This window comes from Canis lupus, chromosome 24, assembly GCF_048164855.1.
Source record: "Canis lupus baileyi chromosome 24, mCanLup2.hap1, whole genome shotgun sequence".
In the NCBI taxonomy this organism is placed as follows: domain Eukaryota; kingdom Metazoa; phylum Chordata; class Mammalia; order Carnivora; family Canidae; genus Canis; species Canis lupus.
Genome location: NC_132861.1, coordinates 6,423,566 through 6,447,358, shown reverse-complemented (window position 1 = coordinate 6,447,358; position 23,793 = coordinate 6,423,566). Strand labels below are relative to the sequence as shown.

At 39.4% G+C, this 23,793-nt stretch overlaps 1 protein-coding gene across 8 annotated transcripts in view; it reads right to left on the bottom strand.

Moving 5' to 3' along the window:
• The window catches only part of DCLK1 (doublecortin like kinase 1), a 341,630-nt gene that overhangs the window by 8,056 nt on the left and 309,781 nt on the right, over nucleotides 1-23,793 (bottom strand). For 5 of the 8 annotated variants that reach the window (XM_072797415.1, XM_072797419.1, XM_072797416.1 and 2 more), the window contains one exon: nucleotides 16,529-16,642. In XM_072797415.1, the coding sequence (XP_072653516.1) occupies nucleotides 16,529-16,642 (114 nt within the window). Of the gene's footprint in view, nucleotides 1-11,002; nucleotides 11,077-16,528; nucleotides 16,643-23,793 lie in introns of all 8 variants that reach the window. The other 3 variants (XM_072797418.1, XM_072797417.1, XM_072797421.1) reach the window with 1 other exon arrangement.

The following is a 23,793-nucleotide window of genomic DNA, read 5'->3' as shown; positions in this document are numbered from 1 at the left end:
TCAGTTCTCACCACTCCTGCCACTTTCTCTAGTTAGCAACTTTCTAAATGTTTGCCCCCTTTGTGGATGAACCCTGGTGCTCAAATGCTCCAGTGCTTTCAGTTGTGCCACTAACCAGTAACTTCAGTTATTTTTGGAAATAGATCATGTCATGATCACATGTCATGGAATAAGGGTGTGATGGTTGTTTCTGTAGGATTTATAGGCATAGAGAATTTTTAAGGCATTCTTTGTCCAAGGCTTTGCCTTTACAAGCAGGGAAACTGAGGCCCAGGCATGTGCAGAGATTTGCCTGAATGGCAGGGAAACTGAGGCCCAGGCATGTGCCAAGACTTGCTTGAATTGCACTGCTAAGTAGGAAGGGAACTCAGTTCTCCTCCTGCAGAAGGCCCAAGCAATTTCTTCCCATTTATTCTGAAGTCTATTGAAATAGAATAAAATGGAGCCACCATATACCAGTAGCTCACTCTGTTGTTCCCAACCAGAGTGAGCTGGAGAGAAGACACTGACCACAGGCAACACCAAATACCCAAAGACCAGGGCTTTCCCAGGCTGATGGCCAGAGAACCCCTCTCTTTCAGAGACAGCAAGCCAGGCTCCACTGTGAGTACAATCCCATTCTGAGTCTGTAAACTCCAAGAGAGGCCTGTCTGATAACAGAGAGGCAGTTTCCTACCTACCCAGATTCTCAAAGGCCACACAACTAATGATTGGGTCTCCAACTGACTTGCTCTCAAAGATGTTCCAGAGGGGGTCACTGTCTATAGACCTCTCTTCCTTGGGTTCCTGCTCACTTGGCTTCCAGCTCCATAACTATGGTTCCTTTTAAGAGTGTCTTCCTTCTCTGTGTTCCATGAAACCTAGTCTTGCTATCACTGTGCACCCTGCCTACACCACAACTGCCTCCAATTCATTGTCTTCTCTGCCACCCTGTAGACTCTTTGAAGGGCAAGATCGAGTCTTGGGCATCCTCTCTGTATTCTCCATAGTTCACAAGCACACAACAGATACTCTGCAAATATTGCAGCTTTTGAAATATGGGAAAGTACAACAGAGGTCACGTTATCTCCCTCTTGAGCACCCAACCCCCAATCCATCCTGCACACAGCTGACAGGTCAATTATCCGCAGGTCCAATTTATTTACCATTCCTCGTAAAGCCCAACTCCTTGTCCTAACATTCACAACATGCTTACAGGAAAAACTTCCAGTGTCTAGTTCCTGTAATTACTCAAAATGACCTGTAGACTTATTCTCCATTAGCAGACACTTGATTTTCTTACACAGCATCCATTCACTCTGTTTACAGTTAACCATACCTCAGTTTTCCTTTGGACATGCCCCATTCCTGTACTACGTGGTTCCTGTCAGGATGACCATATTCTCATCTTTGAGAGTGGGGCAAGGATGGGCTTATGACCCAGAAGCAAGTGTGAGCTTACTGCATTCCCCAATATCCATGATGGGTTCAGGATGGGCATCCAACCCAATTAACAGGACACAAGGAGATTTTCACAAGGACTTCATATTTATAATGAATCCCGATTTTGGAAGAATGGTAGGCTTGGAGTTGCTTCCCATATCCTGGTACCATATGCAGCTCCAGACTAAGGCCAAGATAGGGAGGCAGAGTAGAGGGATGGAAGGAAACCAGGCCATGACTGAGTGCTGAATCAATCCGTCACTGAAGCCAGACCCAACCCTGGAACCTTTCAGATTAGATGACATAATAAATTTCCTTTTTGCTTAAGCCAGTTTGGTTTGGGTGTTTGTTGCCTACAATCAAAAAAGTCCTAACTGATATGTCTCTGAGTACACTTCATTCTTGCCCTACATCTTGGCTCAAGGTGCTCACTTATCTGAAATACTTTTTTTTTTTTAAGATTTTATTTTTATTTATTCATAGAGACAGAGTGAGAGAGAGAGAGGGGCAAAGACACAGGCAGAGGGAGAAGCAGGCATCATACAGAGAGCCTGATGTGGGACTCGATCCAGGGTCCCCAGGATTACGCCCTGGGCTGCAGATGGCGCTAAACCGCTGCGCCACGGGGGCTGCCCTGAAATACTTCTCTTCCTTCCTGTCCACTCAAACTTATCTACGTTCCAAGGTTTGATCAAATTTCACCTCCTGCATCACACTTTCTCTTTCTAAATTCCTCAGGCAAGTATTGTCTTAACCAAACTTTTGGCACTTTTTGCACATTTGCTTCCTAATTATCTGTCTATACATATGTCCCAAATACCATGAGAGCTCCTCAATGGTAGAAACTGAAACTTCTTTGCATTTTCCAGAATGCCTAGCAGACTGTGTCACACATATTAGAGACATATTAAATATTTCTTAATTAATATAGAATTAAACCATTTCAGATGATTGTGTACTTTCTGAATAACAAAAAAATGAGAACCCAAACCAACTGTATAATACAAAAGAGTAAGAACTTAAAGGTATCACAAGTCAATATTTAAGGATATGTGACCAAATGGTTACATCACATTAAATTAATAGCCTTAAACTCATATACTTATCTATTCAACAACCATTTATTGTGAAATTCTCAGCACAGGAAGCACTCTCATATTTTTTTAGAATTTTAATTGTGGCTATAAAATGAACTTGCCTCTAAAGTATGTACATTTCCAATTTTACACTTGAATTCTGTATTCCCCACTTGTAGTTCAGGACAGAAGAATTCAGCAAGGAAAGAGAAGAATGTGCTATTCCATAATTTTAAAAAGGCATTGCTGTAAAACTATATGTAATTCAACTGATAATTTATTTCCCCCCATCAAAAAGCACCCCAAACATCATTTTTCCTCTAAAGTGCTGCATTACAAATTTAAATTCTGCACCCTTTCAACCATTTCTGAAAGTCTGCATTCCTCTTTATCAATTACCCAAATTCCCAATATCAAGAAAATAGGGTCTCTTCTTCCTAATGCCTATCTTCATAAGGGAAAGTCATCCTCAAGTATAGCCTTTATGTTCCATTAAAATTTAAGACTTATCCTTAGATAAGGTAATAAATCCTAACAAATTTATTATTTTATTAGTTCTTTTGCACATGGTTTGTAGGTTTGTTAGAACCAATATGAATGAACTTGCAATCAAATTCCCAAGTGTTTCCTCAGTAAGTTATCACTTCGTTAAGAACTTGTAAGAGAATCTGAAGCCTGCATTATCACATTTTGGTGCTAATTACCACAGGTTAGAGGTGAGCAAGAAATCTCTTGAGATTCTGGAGTTGACCAGCAGTAACCAAAGATGAAGCTCTAATCTAGTTACTTAAAATATGTACCCAGTAATGACAGCTCTCCTGTGTACTTAGTTACAGTTAAATAATAGTGTACTGGGGGAGGGATCCTGGTATACAGTACAAATAATTGACCAAAGAAAATGATAAGGAGAAACTAATATAAACCTGTCCTACACAGAAGAAACTCTGTATGTTCCTATCTCAGACTGTAAGCTCTTGGGGATCACAGTGTCCATAGGAGCTGCTGGATCAAGTGTAAAAACTGAGGATTGTTAAAATAATGCCAGTTACCTGGCAACTCAGCTGGGTGCACACACAGTAGTTGGAAATCTTAGAGAAATTAATTACCATCAGGTTTCGGAGCTTGCTGTAATACCAGGCATGCATGAATGAAAGACAATGCTTGCCTGGGACGACTTTCCCTTATGAAGATAGGCATTAGGAAGAAGAGACCCTATTTTCTTGATACTGGGAATTTGGGTAATTGATAAAGAGGAACACAGACTTTCAGAAATGGTTGAAAGGGTGCAGAATTTAAATTTGTAATGCAGCACTTTGGAGGAAAAATGATGTTTGGGATGCTTTTTGACGGGGGGAAATAAATTATCAGTTGAATTACATATAGTTTTACAGCAATGCCTTTTTAAAATTATGGAATAGCACATTGTTCTCTTTCCTTGCTGAATTCTTGTGTCCTACTGAGGAAACACAGTCCAACAATAGAGACATCTAATGAATTCGATCAGTGGCCTCTTCTATTACAATGAAATGATACTATCCTCCAAAGAGCACTCAGATATTTTAAGTCTTTATTTCTGACCTTACATTTGGAAATTAGCATAAATATGGAGGACATACCCATCTAGCCTATCTATGCGATGTTGAAGGGAAAATACAAGATGAGGAAGGAAAGTCAGGAATGCATCAAGAATGAACTAGAACCTCAGCTTTGTTTCTCCTAGTGTGCAGCACCCACATGTCTGCAATATTTGTCTTGCCTGGTGGCTTCCACTCAACCCCCCTGGAAGCAGCAGTAGGGGTTAACCAGGAGACCTAGTTTTTTGTCCTAGCTCAGCTGATTATGTATCCTTGGACATGTTTCTTCAGCACACTGAGCCCCAGTTTCTTGGTCCATAGACTGAAGGGGAGGTACAGTACGTGATCCCTAGGGAAACTTGCACCTAAGATACACTATGAATATGCTTAATATCACCATTAATCTACTCTAATGGGGTTATGTTTATCTCCTAGCCAACAATAGGCCTTGCAGTCTATGGATCAAAAATAATTCTGTTCTGCAGTATATGTGCAGGACTTGCAAGAGATGCACCTCATTTAAGTTGTGAGGCAATGTTTTCTGTCATGGCAGTAATTATTGGATTTAAGTAACTGCATTTTTCAGAGGCAAACGTTGACTGCTTTTCCGTTTTTGCTTTTCTTAATTTATTGCTAGCCATCACAAGTAGTCTTCATTTCATTAATAAAAGAACATTATTGTGCATTTTGCTTTTTAGCCCATCCATTATTCATACCACCAAGGAGACTGAACTGAGGATGCAGCTGTTGGGCATTAATCTCAGGAACCCTTTCCCTTGCTTGCCCTCACTCTGTAGGGACTGAGTTACGATTTGCTTGCCACTCTGGAAATATTTTGTATGCTAGTAAAATTAAACTGGCAAATCGATTGAGATATCCATCCTCCTTATTTTATTTGGCTTACTGTCATACTTATTACGAATTGTTTTGTTTTGCTTTAATATCCTTTTGGGGTCGTGCCAGGAACTGCACCACATATCTGGATCTATGACATGGTATTTCCCTGAAGTTAAGATTGTTAAAATGGCAAAAAGAATGTCTCATGGAATGAAACCTAGTAGCCTTCTAAGCTACTTTCTAGGTGTGACTCTCCTAAATGCTTTCCTTACCTCCCGGGGCAGAGCTGCCCCCATGCTTCTCCATCACTTCTACAAACACAGGCTCTTCCTGCTGCTCCGTTCCTAATGGAATCCCAAATTGTCTTTGCTGTCTACAATGGGTTTCTGATGGCCTCCCACCAGAGGGTTAAAATTATAGCCACTTGCTGAGCTTAGGCTTCTAGAGGATAAAATTCATGTGCTTCCTCTGCTCTACAGACGCTAGTTTCCTTACAATAGAAGCTAAACTGAGCTACCATCTTGTTTTTCCTTCATCATACTAGTAACCTAAAGCACAACCACAGCCATAATTAATCTTATGAAAATCTACGAAAATTTAGAATTTACTAAGCAGGTTAAGTTAGGGGTAATTCCTTTTTTTTTTTTTTTTTACAAAAAATAACTTTTTAGCTTTAGAGACTTACTCCTGGATTGCTATAAATGGAATGCTATTCTAGAACATCTCATGTGTAATTTGATTGTCCAAACTGTAATTTACTCCAAATCCTTCAAAAACACTTTTATACTCAAAATTAAGGTTCCTCTATATTAAGGGTTCCCTGATTATTCAGTTCAATAATTTATGCATTAATTTAACAAATATTTATTGAAGGCCTACTATGTGCCAGGCATTCCAGTAGATGGTAGAGATACAGATTTTAACAAGATGGTACCTTTTATTTTGGAAACATTTCTCCTGAGAATAGGAGTCGAAAAACTTTTCCTTGAAAGGCCAAATAGTTAATGTTTTAGCCTTTGCAGGCCACAGGATTCTTTGACCCAACTACTCAACTCTGCCACTGTCTGGGAAAAACAACAATAGGCAATTTATAAATGAATGTGTTCCAAAAAAACTTTCTTTACAGAAATAGACAATGGGCTAGACTTGACCCTTTGACTGTGGTTTGCCAATCACTGCCCTACAGGGTAGCATTCAAAACTTACACTTCACTAGGATATTTGGTAATATACTACCTTAAGTAAACTTTAATGCCACAAATGCTCATAAATAATACAACATATAAACTACTCAGGGGTTTATTCCCATCAGAGCATCAAAAAAGATGCTCTGATGGGGATGAACTCCTGTTTATGTTCAAGTTTAATAACAAATGCTTTGATCTGCAGTGAGATCAGTTTTCTCAGGAAAATCTGTCTGTGTGGAGTGGATGATTTTCTCCTGGAAGTGAAGGAGAGCCTGTGAGTCAAGCAGTCTTTTCTGAGTTCTTCCTCTGGGTTGGGGTCTGTGAAGGCACTTTGGCATAGGCAGTTCATTTAATCCTCACCACAGATTTGGGAGGTTGGTAATACTCTCCTAGTGTTTATAGATGGGGAAATTGAAAATCAGAGAAAAACATGTAACTTGCTTAAGGTCACATTGCAGGAAGTACAACAGGCTGGATCTCAAACCAGGGCTTCCCGACAGCAAAATCACAAACTTCCCACATGCTATGGTGCCAATCTTTAACCGAGTTCAGTTCATCTCAATTTTCAAGACTTTTTGCTTTCTACAAGTGTCATGTGGCTGACATGGATTTGAGAATTGTCTGACTTCAGCAGATCGACTTATGCTCTTTCTTAATAGAGTAACAGTGTGCCAATAGTTATGATTAAGTTCCTCACGACAATTCTTTCCTACATGCTTGCACCAAATAAAATCTATATCATATCAGTGAACATCACTGAGAGCATCTGGAGTTAAAGTATGGCAGGAATAAATACGGAGAAGAGTGCAGATTTTTTTTAAAATCAAAAAGAGGAAAAGAGATTCTGAAGCAAGGTCAAAAATAAATGTAATACCACTAAATTTTTTATCAATATTGAATCACTGAGGGTGGGGGAGAAGTATAAAATCTCACTTCCATTTATACCCGATCAGTAAGTCTTGGAATGCCATGGCAACTTCTCACTTCAATAACAAGTATGTTGTATTTTTAAAAGATAGATATGGTTGGCATCCTCTCTAAAGGGGTCTTTGAAAATAATAAGGAACAAAATCCCCAACAGTAAGCAACCTGTCTGACTTGGTGAAATAACCCAGATGCTTCATTCTTTCCGTACTTCTCTCAATACCATCCGTGGAACTACCGTGCCGGGTATTGCCCATCTTTTGAGTCTCTGGGCTTCACTTTTTAACAAGGTTAAAGGTTGCAAAGGTTGCAAAACCAAACTTCCTACTTCCCTGACCTTTTTCTCTGTAATCACAGTTTGGGTGGTTTTGAAGTTAAATCTACGCCTTTCCTATGTGTTCAACTCTTGTTACAGAGGGAGTCTCAGGGCTGGCGTGGACGAGGGTGGTTAATACCTTGCTGGAACAGAGGCATCTGTTCGTCCTTCTGGCAGTGCTCTGACACTCATCAGGGAGAGCTTTCTCAATGGCAGAGCAAGGCCAAGGCAACTTGCAGTGAAACAACCTGCAATGCATGGAACTTGCTGTAGACATTTGGCTGTTGGCTGGGGCTGGCCTGGGAGCCCTTCTGACACCATGCTGGGGTTCCTCTCTGGCTTTCATAGGAACTCTCCTTTCAAACCTGCACCAAGCCAGAAGCATTTAACTGACCCCATTCTTTTTATCATAGCCGAGCATGACAACATTTAATAGCCTTGCAAAGACTGCGCACGACTGCCACCGCTCTGCCTCATTACTCACTGTTTCAGGACGGTGCTTGAATCCAATATGCACATTTTAATCCCATCATGCCTGGGAACTCAACCACTCTTTTGTCCTGGCTCATCTCCGCATTTTATCTTATTTAGCATTTTTAGCTTCTGTCTTGTGATATTTGTTTTATTTAATTGGGTTACTCCATTCTGCCTGTTGCCTCATTCTGCGTACAGAAGATGCAGGATTCTTCTCCGTGTGCCATAGCACCTGCCACAGGGACAGCTTCACTTGGGAGAGGCACAGGATATGTGTGACCACATCCCCTTTGGATAAGGATGCATCTTCAGCGGGGGGAGAATGTAATGGGATGTAAGTGCGTTCCAGTGGCTCGCAGTAAAGCCACGAGGGAGTGGAATGGCCCAGGCAGCTCACTCCTGGGGGAGTGTCCCCTCTGGACTCAAAGTGACAGGAGCCAGGTCTCCTGGAATAATAAGCCAAGCAGGAGGCTACTCCCCTAGCTACAGCCTGAGAGGAACTCTCTGTTAAGAGGCAAGAGAATGAAGGAGAAAGAGGGAAATGGGCCCCCACCATTTCTCCACCAACACCATAAAGCCTATTAAAGAGGGACATGACAATTCTGGGCACCCTGAAGAGATGCTTTTTCCAGCCTATGGCTGAAGTGAGCTGCTTTACAAAAAGCAACCACAACTCTCAAGTGTTCTGCTCAGAGTAGTGAAAACAGCCATGAGCACTTGTAAACACAACAATTGGGATCGGGGATATTTGCCTGTAATGATTGTTTATGTTGGAAGTTGGCTGCCACCACAGTTAGACAAATGCTCCCACTTCCGTGGAGATAAAAGGCAAGCATTTGCAATCAGGGAGGAGAGTGTGTTCGTTCTGAGGCTAAATGGCATTATAAAACTTCCTAATTAAGCATATATGCCGATGAGTTTTTAGCATCCGTTCTCCAATTTAACTTTACGTACTGGGTGTGCTGTTTACTACAACATTAACTATAAACATTGTTGTTACTGCCCCCAGCTGGAAAACAGAGCAGTTTATGTGTGGAAGAAAAAAGAGATTATCTCCCATCTGCTCCTGCCCATTATTCAGGAACTTGTCATTTTGTCTGCTGATGGGAACCATCACTAGGATTTTAGTCAAATGGCCTTTTTATACTTGGCTACGTTTATTAATTATTGTGTTTACTTGGCATTTTGCTCCCACCCTTAATCCCACAAATTTAGCAATGTAATTGTCTGCAGCTCTCTTTTTGAAATTAGATTTAATTTATGTGCAATTTTTGTTAAACGGATACGCACAACTGTAATTAGACATATTTGATGCATATTTTTAATTGTATATCAACTTTACTCATATATATTTGACTACTATGCCTGAGGTTAGGGGGCATACAATAACAACAACAAAAAAAAGGGCGGAGCATGGTGTGATTCGATTTATACAAAGTACAAAACCAGGCAAAGCTAATTAACGTTGATAGAGTCTGGGTCAGGGTTTACCCTTGGGCCTATGTGACCCTCCTGGAAGGGCCCTGAGGTCAGGAGGGGATCTCTGGAGGTGCTAGAAATGTTCTGTGCCCGATCTGATCTGCGGGCTCCTTACAGGGGCGTGTTCCATTCGTGAGAATTCATTGAGACGTGCATTCGTGATAGCTGCACCCTTCTGAATGCAGATTATTTTTCAGTGCAAAGTAAAAGACGGATGGACCATTTCTTACATTAAAAAGCCAAAAGAAGAGTCTGCATAAAGGCAAATCACGATTAATCCCTCCTCCAAAAAGGTTAAAAATAAAACAAAGGTCTTGTTATGCTTATAAAGTTAATTTACTTAAGTAAATAAAAAGGTTCTGTTGCACCACCTGCATGCTTATCAGTCTAGAAGATACAAACAGGCTTCTGTGTAAAACTGATTGTAAAACATTTCACTTAAGTTTAGAAGTTTTCTGGCTTTAAATAGACTTGGAAATTATCATGATTTTAATATATTGAATAATTTGTCAAAGTGTGCCCTTTACTGCTTCCTTAAGTCCTTTGTTTTGAGTATAGAAATAAAAATTAGGAATAATTAATTGGGGGTTAAAATTATGTATTACATATATGTATATGTATACATATATATATACACACACACACATATATATATATACACTTCTCTTTTTGTAAAATTTAGTAGGCCAATCTATGAAAAAAAATCAGGTAGCTACCACATAACTGCAGTGAGGCTTCATCATTTGGGGGAAACAAATATCAAAACCAAGGAAATTTTTCTGAGCAAACACGAAGATGTGGAGCTTTACCAGGAGATCATTTCAGAAACATTAACATGGAGGAGAAAAGTTCCCTGGGACTTCTCAGAGTAAATTTTTCAAATCATCAAAAACCATCCTGCCTGTGGATAACTTTAAGAGACACAAACAATGCCCCTTGAAGAAAATGCCAGGGCAGTTGACTAGAATAGAAAATGATTGGATAGAATTCTTAACCCAGTTAAAAAAAAATCGATACCTCCCATACACAGTCCCTTTTGCTTCTGCAGATAAGCCAGCTAAGTAATCTGACAGTTACAAAATACTGTAAAATAAATTCATGCAATAGCTAGTACATAAAGGGATTTCCGGGGGGAGGGAGGTAACAATAAAACGAAAACAAAACAAAACAAAAAGGTGGAGAATTTGAAAACACAAGCTTACCAACACACACAATGCATTCTATAGCTCATTGTACTTGGAGGAGCTTCTATTGCTAACGTGTAAATGCATTGTTTCATCCATCTAGTAAGGTCAAGGTTGGGCTTGATGACTTTAAAATGACAGTATATACTTCTATAGAACATACGCGAAGGCACTATTGTTCTTCCATTTGTTAAGGGACAGAAGAGCACCAGAAATCATTGTTTTAATTAGCAACATCAGGAAAAGGCTTTGGCATTAATGCTAAATATACTGTCCTTTTAACTGTAAGGAAAATTGATACTGAGCATGTGCAATGGAAAGAAAGCTGGCAAATGTCAGTGTGAATAATGGGTGAAAAAAAGGAATGAGGGGGTGTGGCATCTCAATCAAGATTAAAATGAAACTGATAAAGCAGCATATGGACTGGATAACAAATCAAAAGCATGTTTATCCACTGAAGGAACTGGTTAATGGAGACTGCCAGCACGTTGCCATGGAAACACTGACTGTTGAGCTGCACCATCTCATACCTTATCCAATACATTCCTGGTTGTTGGTAGTAGTCCAAAGACCCTGATCTCTTGATGGTAAACCCGTGGTCCAGCTGAGCAGAGAGAAATGGGGGCAACTCAGTGGATCGACATTGTGCTAGAGAATTACGACTCCAGACCAAGCTGTTCTTCATTGACTATATATTGAGATATAGTTACGATGCCTCTTCTGTAGGGTGACTAGCTAATATCCTAAATCTGCACATTGAAAATAAAAAGGCAAGAAAAGACACTAATCCCTCATGAATATCTCGGAGGCCAATTTGTTAGAATAGATCTAATTTGTCAGACAAGGTTTTGAATGCACATTTAATAATGTCCTCTCAATTTCAAAAGATATAAACACCTCTTCATATGCCATAGAATGGAAAATGCTTTACAATTAAATAAAGTACTGAAATCAGTTTTAGCCACCTAAGAGAAAGCAGATTGGACTCCCTCCTCCCCATCCTACCCCATCAGGCTTAAATTTGAGGGCTTCATAAATATGAAATAAAAGATGAAAAGAACCCTCACAAGTCACAGCAGTTTGGATTTCTTTCTTTAAGAGTTAATCTTCAAAAGCAGAGCTACTCTTAAAGGTGAATCTTAATTACATTTCTGAACTAAAAAGATATAAAACAGTCAGTAAGTTTTCTCCCTGAAAATATAGAAAATAAAAGGAAAGAGTTTTCACTGTATATTAAAAATACATATGTACAGTTAAGTGCTTATGATTAACAAAAGGTACAATAAATAGAAGACAGGGTAAGTTCTCAAAGTTGTTCATCCTGGAATAAGATGTTAGCCTTTGGCTACCTAGGAATGAAAGATTCAGTCCCCAAATTGGAAAACAGTAATCATGCTATATGCCCACTCCCCCGATTCCGCCCATGAAAGGATGCAACTTGCATGCTTTTCTTTAGAGAGACGCTCATGAGTGCTTTCAAGTGTGGTACTGGTGCCCTGCTGACAGTTCCTACTTCTGAATTCACAAAGGCACTGCAAATACATGCCATGCCGGCGAACCAGGCATTCAAACTAAAAACTGTTTGGAGGATTTGGTGTTCTGATTACAAACTAGGCTATCCTAGTGTTCACGGAACAGCAATGTGAGATTTTAATCCTAAAGGGAAAAAAAAGTGCATTTCGTTTCATTTAGGGGAAAAAAAAAATCCAAGTATCCTTGCTGTTAGGGAGTCATATGAAGTCCCACGCTTCTGTTTCAGTCCTTGGAGTTGGCTACTTAGTAACTAGTCCTCTGTTGCCATCTACAGGCAAAGTGTCCCATAACAGGACACACGGGGATGTGCTAGTGCTACTGGCTTTCATGTACAACTCAGCTTCCCAGAATCACAGTTATTTGCACACTGATTAGTATGGATTTGTTCAATTAGACTAAAGTGCTCTATTTGCATGAGCAAAATGCAAAAGAAGAACTTTAAAGCATTAGGAAAATTATCAGTTAAAATAATAAACAGAATTAAATGAGGAAAAATAAATTGGAACTGACATCTTAGTCATCGGTTCTTCATCAAGCTGAGCAAATCTAATAACGCCTCCCTCCCTCCCTCAGCTCCCAAGAAGTCCACCGTTAAAATGTCATCTCTAATTCCATTTTATGTCTATAAATTGCATTTTAATAACCTTTTGTTTCCCTTTCTCTGTTCTGTTTTGCCTGTGTGTGTGTGTGTGTGTGTGCGCGGGCACACGCGCGTTTATCCCCCAACTACTGCAAAAGGTAGTAAAGGGACAATGGAGTCTTTCTGAGAGGCAGTGTTGCAGTTCCAAGGACTGCAGTGGGCTCCCACCTAATCATGTTGCCTGACCTCAGTGTCGGAACACCCTTTCTCCTTTTAGAAGGGCTGGATGATCCTGGTGAGCCTCCTACTGGTAATTACTCTCCTGGCCAACTGGAGGACCTCTTGCAACCTTAATACAAAGTTATCATTTGTCCTTTCTTTGGTCTTAATGATGTAGGGCGTGGAAAGCAGAGAAGGAAAAAATGACAACAGAAACAAAGAACACTGAGCTTCAGAACCGTGAGCGCAGGCTAAGAGACGCTCATGTCACATATTACTTCTGTGACGAGATCCTGCTTGTTATGACAGTATGCTCTATTTCCTCTGTCACTCTAGGAAAGAAGTGCCATGAATTCCTTTCTAAGCATTGCTGATCTCCAGTGGGTAGTTAGGTTTCTAACTAAGGAAGGAGAAGTGCCAGCTATAGGCTAATGATTTAATTGTTGATTTCCTGAAAAATACAAGCTGATTAACACAACAGTCTTAATAGTAGAATTTTTCATTTTAAAGGGTATATATAATTTCCAACCAATCAGTTGGAAATACAGAGGCAGTTTAAAATACAATGCATTATTTTACAGCCTCTGGGGAGAGCATGCATGTCCATGGGAAAAAATTCTGTTTGAATGAAATTTATGCTGCAGTCAGTTTTTTCTACATCAATAGAAGCCATTACAAAATTATATTAATTATAAAGGAATTTTTCCTGAAGGTGAATTAATAATTATATTGCATTATTAAATTGTCAAATGGTGTTTACAGAATGTACCATCTATAAAGGAAATTCTTTCTACCTACTGCTCATATTCTGTCTCACAGCAGAATATCATTCTTTTGCAGGAAAACCTTCATTTGAATTGGAATACAGTTGGCTCTGGGACAATGAGAGGGTTAGGAATGCTGACCTCCAGCACAGTCGAAAATCCATGTATAACTTTGACTCCCGCCAAACTGAACTACTGAGAGCCTACTGCTAGCTGGAGGAAGCCTTATTGATAACATAAACAATCGATTAACACATATTTTGGATAAGTATTACATACTATATAAATAAAGCACACTGGAGAAAAGAACATGTCATTAAGAAAATCATAAGAGAAAATACACTCGAGTCTTGTATGTACTTATTTTTTAAAAATCCACATCTAAGTGGACCTGTGCAGTTCAAGCTGGTGTTGCTCAAGGGTCAACTGTCATGTAATCATTTAATCATTTAATGCCAGGGTTCCCTCCTCTTGTGATAGTCCCCTGAGACTTAGTCTTTGGCCTTTAAAAATGAGAAAACTGGTGTGGAGTATAAATTGACTTATCCAATGCTATTCTGAAAGTTAGTCATGAAAGCAGCCAAACTGGCCAACTTTTAATCTCCAGCCCTGTCCTGCCACTGGTGACCTCTCCCAGGTTCTAATGGAGGGTGTGCATATTTATGAGAGAAAAGCATTCTGGAGAGGATGCATAAATGCGTAATCATGGCAGGCCAGATTCTCCTGATACAACCCTTGAAATTTATAGTTGCGCTCTCTTTAATGCTTGAAATACTAGCGATACTAATGTGAATTGTGCTTTAGAGTGGACAGACACTTTTCCAGATATTTCTCCAAATAGTTAATTATTTTGAGTCTGAGTTAATTTGATATTTTTCTTTATCTTTGTAGTGAATAAAGAAGATTCAATAAGCACACAACTAATGTGTAACTCAGCCATACACAGTCCATTTCACAATTTATAAGTATATTGCTAGTTTGTACAGTTTCCATGGAAACATGTTAGTGATGAACCGAGAAACCAACATGGAATTGTATTCAGGATAGTCCAATCATGATATTCAGTGGGGAAAAATCGGTAGACCTTGATCTTCAAATACTAGTTGGGGTTTTCTGAGATCTACTTAGATAAAGTTTTAATAAACTCAGATGGATTAGGTTTTGAAACTTATCCCAGTTTGATTAAAGTAGGATTTCTTCTCAAATCTGTGTTGTCTATCCATTGGAAAAAATTGCCCTGAAGTTCTTGCCCTTAATCATTATAAGACTCCCAGAATACTGTGAACAAACCATTATTGAGCAACCAAGGCAAACTTAACCAAAGACCAATTAAAATAAAAGACCAAGAATAACGAAAATAAAAACAAAATGACAAAGGTGGAAAAGCACCCTTTCTAGCAGCTGTAAGCCCTCAGCAGAAGCAGGAAAGCAGTCTTTTTCATGGAAAAGCGTGCTGGCAGTCCATTCCAAAAGAAAATTGTGGAACTGAACATTTTGGAATAGACATATCTTGAATGAATGATGAAAACAGAGTAGAGAAGGTCAGGTTTAGTTGAGAATCACCATAAGATTGTTAATTCCAAAAAATTACTGGCTGAATATTAGCTGATAACAAAGAACACTGACATCTATAAAGACATGGACAATGTACTTCTACACTGCATTTCCTTAGAACAAACTAAAGAGAGAGGGCGAAAAGAACAACTGGCAGTTTAAAACCCTCAGCAGCACTGAGTAGCATCTGAAAGAGTCTACATTCTATTCAACACCGTGAGTGGGCTCATGAGCCAGTTATTCACTCATAACTCATGTTGAAAGGGTTCAGTCAAAAAACATGAAATGCAAACAGTACAAGAAAGTGTATATACATTTGTACCACCTGCAAATTCTGGAAGCTCATATCAAATAGTTAGTAACCCAGATCTGGGATGAATTGTATCAAATATGTCACTTATTTGTCTTTCATTTATCTGGAGCTCTAGTACAACCAAAAAAAGAAAAAAAAAAAAGGAAAAGAGAATAAAACACCCGAAGAAGTGGTGAAACATTCAGTATTGCTCATGAGCATAAGGTACTGTTTCGCAGCATATATACTTTTTAAAATTCGATACTGCAGTGTCTAAGTTCTTTCTTGAGAAAAGAAAAACAGCTCAAGCGATTCCACATTGAATATGCTGTTAAAATTTACATACTCTAAAAAAAGAGGAAATTATTAAAAACTCAAGTAATCGGGGACTTGAATATATTTACTCTAGAATATGACACCAGGAAGTATAAGGTTTCATTATTTCTCTGCCCAATTTAATCTTTGCCTAGAGCTGCTATCAAATTGCATATAGTGTATGTCTGCATGTATAGAACAGAAAAAAAATTCCTTGTGCAGCCACATCAGTAAAATGGTAAATGGAAAAAGACTTTCAACTTCAAAAACAGGAATTTCTAAGGAGCAAGACACCATTATTTCTTTGGGTGTTCACAACAACTCAATTTCGCTGAAAATCTTACTGTGCAAGCCTTCTGCTATGTTTTGGCTTTCATATGGGTCTTGTACAAAGATCTATAGTGTTCCGATCTCTCTCTGCGGTGTTGTCTCTCTAGCTTCCCTCTTCTTCCAGGCCTTGGCAAAAGGACACTATGAACTCTTTTTCTCAGAGCCCCAAAGTTTGCATTGGCACAGAGTCCACTGTGGGGGAGGTTTACTGCTTTAAAAAATAAATCATGAAATTAATATATACTGCAAGACACCCTGGAGGTGTTGGATAATGATGCGATTCCTAGGGAAATGTTCAGCAAAAACACATAATACATATAAGCCCCAAACCTCCCCCAGTGCATTAGATGGTTGAGCTGTCTAAAGAAATGACCCATTCTGCTGTCTCTGGGTGGAATCTCCTGAGTAATGCCTGTCTCTTAGGTGGATTGCTTTTAAAAAGTTATAGGTGGATATTTCAGATGCTTACTGCTATGACAGAAACTCCGGCTGCTGTGCTATTCGGCTTGGGGCCTGTGTTGAAATGCTTCTTTATCTTTCCAGCTACTGACAGCTGATGTTCATTTTCTGGGAGGCCGTCATCCTAGAAAAGAAAAAAGAAAGAAAAGAAAAGAAATGAAAAAAAGGAGAAAAAGAAAAAAATGAGGTAAATGGAAAATGAAGCCAAGATCTAGTTACAAGTGGTGATCTTAGAACTCCTAAGATTACAGAAATAAAGTAACCAATGTCTTCTCATTAAACATTGTTGTTGAAAGTATTGCTCTGAGGTCTCATTCGTTTCCACATCCGCCCTTAAATTAATTTGCTGTATCATCTGACCCCCAGAGTTCTGTTCCTAAATAAAAGTTTTTATTTCTGGTGTTGGTTTCTAATAAAATTGATCTCAGCCATGGCTCTAGGGACATATGTCAAAGGGCAAGTTAAATCTGAAAAACCAAAAAAAAAAAAAAATCATAAACATCATCTTCTTTTTCTTTTCTGAGCCAAGAGTTTTATCCTCTTAGCCCATCATTCAGACCCCAAAACGAGGAATCTGACAGTCCTGGAGTCATGCGAGGGCCCGTAAATAAACTCTGTCTGGTTCCACTGTTACTCAATTGACCATTCTATAATCCCAGACAACCTTCCAGGCAAAAAGTTCTTCCTTAAGTTTTAAATCCTCCTTACTGCCTTCAAGTCATCTGTGATTCTGACATACTTCATACTGAGGCTTATTTTAACGAATGCTTCTGCTCTCTGCCGGAGCTGTCTATGATGGAAGCTAGTCAGGCTGCTCCCCTTTGCTAAATACCGTTAGATAACAATAACCAGAGCCGTAACTATGTGCCACCACTTACTAGCTCATGTTGAAAAGGCTGCCCGATCCATGAAGACAGAGTACATTTTGTTCACTACAGAACCCTCAGCACAGTGCTTTGGCACACGGTAGATGCTTAATACATATTTGTGGAATAAATGAATGAAGGGATAATAAAGTGTTTGTTACTATCTGTTAAAACCCAAATTCCTGGCAAGACTTCAACGCCATTCATCATTTTCCTTCTCTCTTTCCTTTCCATCATTTTGCATGTTATTTCTTGGCTCCACACAGGAAAATAAATTGCTACTTCCCTCGCATTACATGCTTACTCTTTTACATAATCTAGGCTTTCCTTCTTTCAGCATTTGGCTATTCATTTATTCAGTCACTATTGACTGCATGTTTATAGTGGACCAGGTACTATATCAAGAGGTGGGGAAAGATGGCAAGCAAAACTAGGCATGGGCTTTGCTCTTATAGGCCTGTGGCCTCTCTTGTTCTTCAAAACATGGGTCTAAATCACCTGTTCCAAAACATTTTTTCCTCTACTAAGTGTAATTCATTATAATGGTTCTTCTGTAAACTCTTAATACTTTTTCATTTTATACATATATATATATCTGCATTATTTACATTCTTTTTGGTGTTAGGTGATTCTATATATATATATAGCTTATATATGTGAATTCATAGAGAGAGTTTAGAGTTTTATATATACAGAGACAGACATAGATATAACATATCTATATCTATATATACATAATATATTATCTACTCTGAACTCTTGCCTTTGGCACCACATCTTCCACATTTTCTGTAATCCTTAATATAAGCACTTGGTTCAGCACCCTGCTCACACAAATATCAATTTGCGATATTCTTGGACTGACTTATTAATGACTAGAAGAATCCACTATTATGCTTATTAAGTCACATCTGAAATCAAATCTGGAGGAAGGATGCTTTCCATTGATTGCAGAGAGAATTCAAAAACTTCTTAAAAATCTGCATTGTAAAAAGACTCAGAAATAAAGTGAAGGATGGGACGCCTGAGTAGCTCACTGGTTGAGCATCTGCCTTCAGCTCAGGGCATGATCCCGGAGTCCTAGGATCGAGACCCACATCGGGCTTTCTTCAGGAAGTCTGCTTTTCCTTCTGCCTATGCTCTGCCCCTCTCTCTGTCTCTCATGAGTAAATAAATCTAAGAAAGAAAGAGAAAGAAAGAAAGAAAGAAAGAAAGAAAGAAAGAAAGAAAGAAAGAAAGAAAGAAAAGAAAAGAAAGAAAAGAAAGAAAGAAAGAAAGAAAAAGAAAGAAAGAAAGAAAGAAAGAAAGAAAGAAAGAAAGAAAGAAAGAAAGAAAGAAGGAGAAGGTCAGTTAGGTTATCAGTGGGATCATACTTGGGGAAGGGACATACACAGGGACATATGAAGTACTTACTCTGTCCCGGGCTATGTCGAGGATGGCAGGGATAAGAGAAAAAAGGTCCCTGCCCACAAGAACCTTGTAGGCTAATTGAGAGACAAAGTATGTACACAATATCAAATAATAAAGCAGATCAACAAGATAAGAAAGAGCTGTCATAAGGCATGTAACCTCATGGCTCAGCTAGAAACATGGAAGGAGTTCAGAGGACAGGACATATCTTCAGTTGTGAACACAGCAGACTTCATGAGGAAGATGGAATCCAGCCTGGTCTTCAATGATGAGGAGCAACTGACGCTTAAGAGCGGAGGGAATGGATGTTTTGGTGTACGGATATGAACAAGTGGGGAACCTCAAGGCCTGTTTGCCAAACAATGAGTTAACCAGTTTATCTATAGTTAAGAGTATGTGGGAGAATAATGATGGAGAACACTGAGAAAAACAGGAAAAAACTGGCCACAAAGGACCAGAGATAGAAACCTTAGTCTCCACTTGGAATAAAACCAATGCTTTTTAATAAGAGGGGTGTAAGGGTAGGAAGGGTGGAAGACTACCCTCGCTCAGAAAGAATTAGAATTATGCAATCTGGAACTTTAAACACAAGGGTGAATTCAGTGGTATATGTGAACTGCTTTTTTAATGGTGGACGAAACAATAGGCCTCTGGAATCTGAGTTAGAGTTCTGAGAGCATTTGAACATTTGATGAGGGATGATACATGCATTTACTGAGAGTCTTCCAAGTATTAGTGTCATGTATCTGACACAGATTGGAGCTCTGCCTGAGGGAAAAGAAGCAGCCTAATACAGGGGTTCCCCATTGGGCCTCACCCCCAAGATTATGCATATATGTGTAATTATGTCTTAATAGAGTTCCAGGCTAGCACAGGCAAAGTGATTTGTTTGAGTTTTAGCTTATAAACAAATTAGAAAAACAAAACTGGGAAGTAGGTTGAAGGAAGGGTTTTCTCTTTAGGACAAAAACATCTTGGGCGTATCTGTAGTCTCAGGATCAGAAGCTGCTGAAAAGGATGAGCTGGAAGACACAAGACTGGAGCTAATCAGAGTGAAGGGCAGGGATGGAAGGGAAATGAGGCAGTTCACCCTGGGGAGGTGCAGGTTCACCCGGGGCAAGATGAAGTAAGGAAAGAAAGGGTGAGACCCGAGGAGTTTGAGGGTAGAGGGGAGCAAAGATAAAAGAGAAAGGCAGGGAAAGAAAGATGACCCAAGTGTTAACTGCTATGTGGCTCTCAGCGAGTGACTTACATATACGAGCCCCTTAATCCTCAGATTATCCTCTATGTTATGCATTACTAGGACCATTTTGAGGATGAGCAACCTGAGACTCAGCAAGGCTGAGTAATTTGCTCAAAGTCACACAGCTAGAAAGTGGTTGAGTCGGACGGGGACTGAACCAGATCTGAAAGTATTCTTTCCACAGCACCACCCTGCATCCATCCAGGGCATTCATTAGCATGGCATCAGTTACAAAAGGGCTCCCTCGGGTTAAATCATAGGATTCCATGAGTCCTCTCTCTCATGATAAAGGTGGGACAATGCTAAGGAGAAAGAAAGATTGAATTAGGGGCTGAAAAAAAAAACAGAGAATATCCATGCAGGCCTCAGTGGAGCATGGGGAGCATTTGCATAGAGGGCAGTAAAAGGATCCTGAACACTTCAGGGGTCCAGGGGAATGTGGTTGACTTTTATGTCAAGGCGAGACTGGTTGTCTATTCATCTAGGATGTGGCAATGTGACCTACTACAGCTCTGGAATCCTGTGTAGAAGAGGCAGCAGCAGAGGGCCTGGCTGACACAGGAGGACGTGAAGCTGCACTGGGTCACTGCGGGGTCCTATGATCCACACAGGCAATGTTGAACAGACTTGGTGCAGATAGAGAACAAATAGTAAAGATTCCATAGGAGCAGCCCTTCCTGACTTACTGAGGGCGATTAATCTCGGGCTGCACCCATCCTGCCATCTCCTCAATTCCCCAGTAGGGGTTCCATCTTAGCCAGAACTTTCCTTTTTCTGACTTTTCTTCCTCCTGCCAATTTCTGAGATAAGTTTGCTTTCTCACCACCCTCAGAAGGGACCTGATTATTATTTCCCTGCTCTGTCCTGGTCCTGATCTCCTGTCAAGACTCTTAGCAACTCTTTTAGATGTTGGGTCCTAAGGGTTCAAGCTTCCAACTTTAAATTCTAGTGAAGGTTTCAGCTTCCCTTGGGTTATTAGTTCATGTTGAAGCAATGAAAGTCCTGAAACAACCTGCACAAGGTGTCAGAGACGCTTCTGACTTCATAAATCTTAAAACATTTCAGTTTTTTTTCCCCAAATGAAATAAGGTGTCTCAGAGAAGGTAGAGAGGGTGGGCATGTGAGTGTCTGCATGCATGCGCACACATGTGCACACACACACACACACACACCTCACAGCAACTGAAAGTCTGCAGAATTTCTATATAAATTTTGAAGGCTTTGAGCATAATTGGATTAAAAGACAAACAATTGGTTTTGCAGGGACCTAATCTGTACCTGAGGCATACAGATTGATGATGGAGATTTAGCTAACTTACTGTCTTGCATCAATAAAATAAATAGGGCCATTAAAAACATACATTTTTATATATACATCTTTATCACCATTATTCTGAATAGATTGTGTGCCAAAAATGTGCTATGAGTTTTCTAAACGTGACAAACCTGGCAGTATGTTACAAATAGTTATAGTATTATTACCATACGTTCTGGTATGTAGTTTCTGGGAGTAGTTTCTGAAGTTTGACATGGGCTGGTTGTGGTTTGAGGTTAGTGGTTTTTGATTTAGAAATTCCCATCCACCACTTGGCAGAGCATTGCAACCGACAAGAACAAAATTAGTTTGCAAAATGGAAAATGAACTCTCACAGCTGTCTGTAGGAGATCTAGCCTCCTGGTCTCCATTTCTCCAGCGGATGTTGGGGAGCAGCTGTGGGGAGGGATGTGAAGGCTTGGATGTGAAGTCACTCAGTGGAGTGAATTCCCGTCTTTCCTCAGGGAAACCATTCCAGGGGTCATGCCTCCTCCTCCCCTCATGGATTTTTGTTTTTGACTCATGGATCTGGTTTTCAGTCAATTCATTATCCGACTCTATTATTAATAATAATATGTGAATTTATGAGAAGTATGACAGTCTTGAGCAGTTTACTACCAGAATATCCTGATTTAGTTTTAAAAAATCTCTCAAGTACATTAGAGCAGTCTTCAATAGCAGCTCCATTTTGCACCCCAGGGTTTGGCCTTTTGACTCTTGTTAACCATCTCCAGCTGTATGGCACCCAGCACCTTTGACTCTGTTCAGCTTGGGCCTATGCATCCTCTATATCTACAATTCACACTGTACTGGAGGAGAAAATGTGAAGTAAATTAAGCTCTAGCTTGGAGAAAGGAGAGGGTAAGATGCCCAAATAGAAAATGGAATTCCATTTCATCATTTATAATTTATGAATATAAATAGGTGTTTTGTTTATCATTACAGTATCACTGAGGATTCTCTTAATTTCTAACAAATTCTGACAGCACAAGATAAATGCATATAAAGTTTTGTGTGGGGAGAACTGCTTTTTTATTTTTATTTTTTTAAAAAAGATTTTGTTTATTTATTTGACACAGAGAGAGAGAGAGAGCATAAGCAGGGGGAGCAGAAGGCAGAAGGAGAAGCAGCCTCCCTGCTAAGCAAGGAGCCCAATGTGGGGTTTGATCCCAGGACCCTGGATCATGACCTGAGCGGAAGGCAGATGCTTAACTGGCTGAGCCACCCAGGTGCCCCAAGAGCTGCTTTTTGTTAGCATGGAATATCTTGGTAGATTATCCAGGCTCTTATTTTGTCTTCTCTTTTTCTTTATTCTTTTTGAATATCTTGGCTTAGTAATATTTATTTATTATTTATTTACTTATTTACTCATTTACTTATGTATTTATGTATTTATTTATTTATTTATTTATTTTAGTAGCATCTCCTTAAAAAGAGTAGATTGGCGAGAAAAATGAAATAAAATAAAATTTAAAGGCCAGGGAGGTGATAGGAAGTCTTGAATTGGCTAACTACCTACATTTGACTTATTTAAACCAATCCTTCCCACCAGGACAGAGGTTCTCAATCTTGGTTTCACACTCTAATGGCCTGGGACCTTTTAAAATTCATGATGCCTGCCTAGATGCTGGTGCAGACCAATTAAATCGGAATCTCTAGGGACAAAATCCAGGCATAAGACCTTGTTCTAGAAACTCCATTGAGCTTTATGCTAGAGACTTCTCTGAGGCTCAGTTTCCTCATCAATAAAATCAGAAAAATAACTGGAAGTAAAACATAAACTGATAGAATTGTAGCATTCAGATGGACCTTTACCCTAGTATCAGGTGAATAACATGGGATACAGTAGGTCAACACTTTGAAAATAAAAATATAATAATAGTAATACTTTTGGGATATTATAATGGTGATATTTAACCCTATTTAAGAATTTTGGGTGCTATGTCAATTATGTTTATGTCAATTACATTTACCACTAACCTATCTTTCCTATTAACAAAGTGTTGTTTGGGGGAAAGTGACTCCACCTTCTTCCCAATGTCTGGAATGATCAAGATGTATTAATGCCTTTTTCAGCCTCCTATGTCCCTAAATTCTGTGGTTCTCCACCAGATGAGTACTAAGGTATATCAACTTAAGCCAAAACAATTCCTGTTGGTATCCTGCAGCCATGGTAGAGGTAACAGGTGTGATACTAAAGAAGACAACAGAGCAGATAATGCACACCCTATCTATATGGAGCTGGGGATACACTAATGGAATTTTTCGGGAGATGAGAAGGTTCTCCTTCTTAATCAAACTTCTTATACACCAACATCCATCAAAGTTTATATTTCATCAGCACATAGCAACAGATGACAGAGTCGTTGCCTGTCTCAGACCCAAACTCTCTACATATCTATCAAGTACACAGTACTTGTGCTTAAAGACTATCCTCTCAG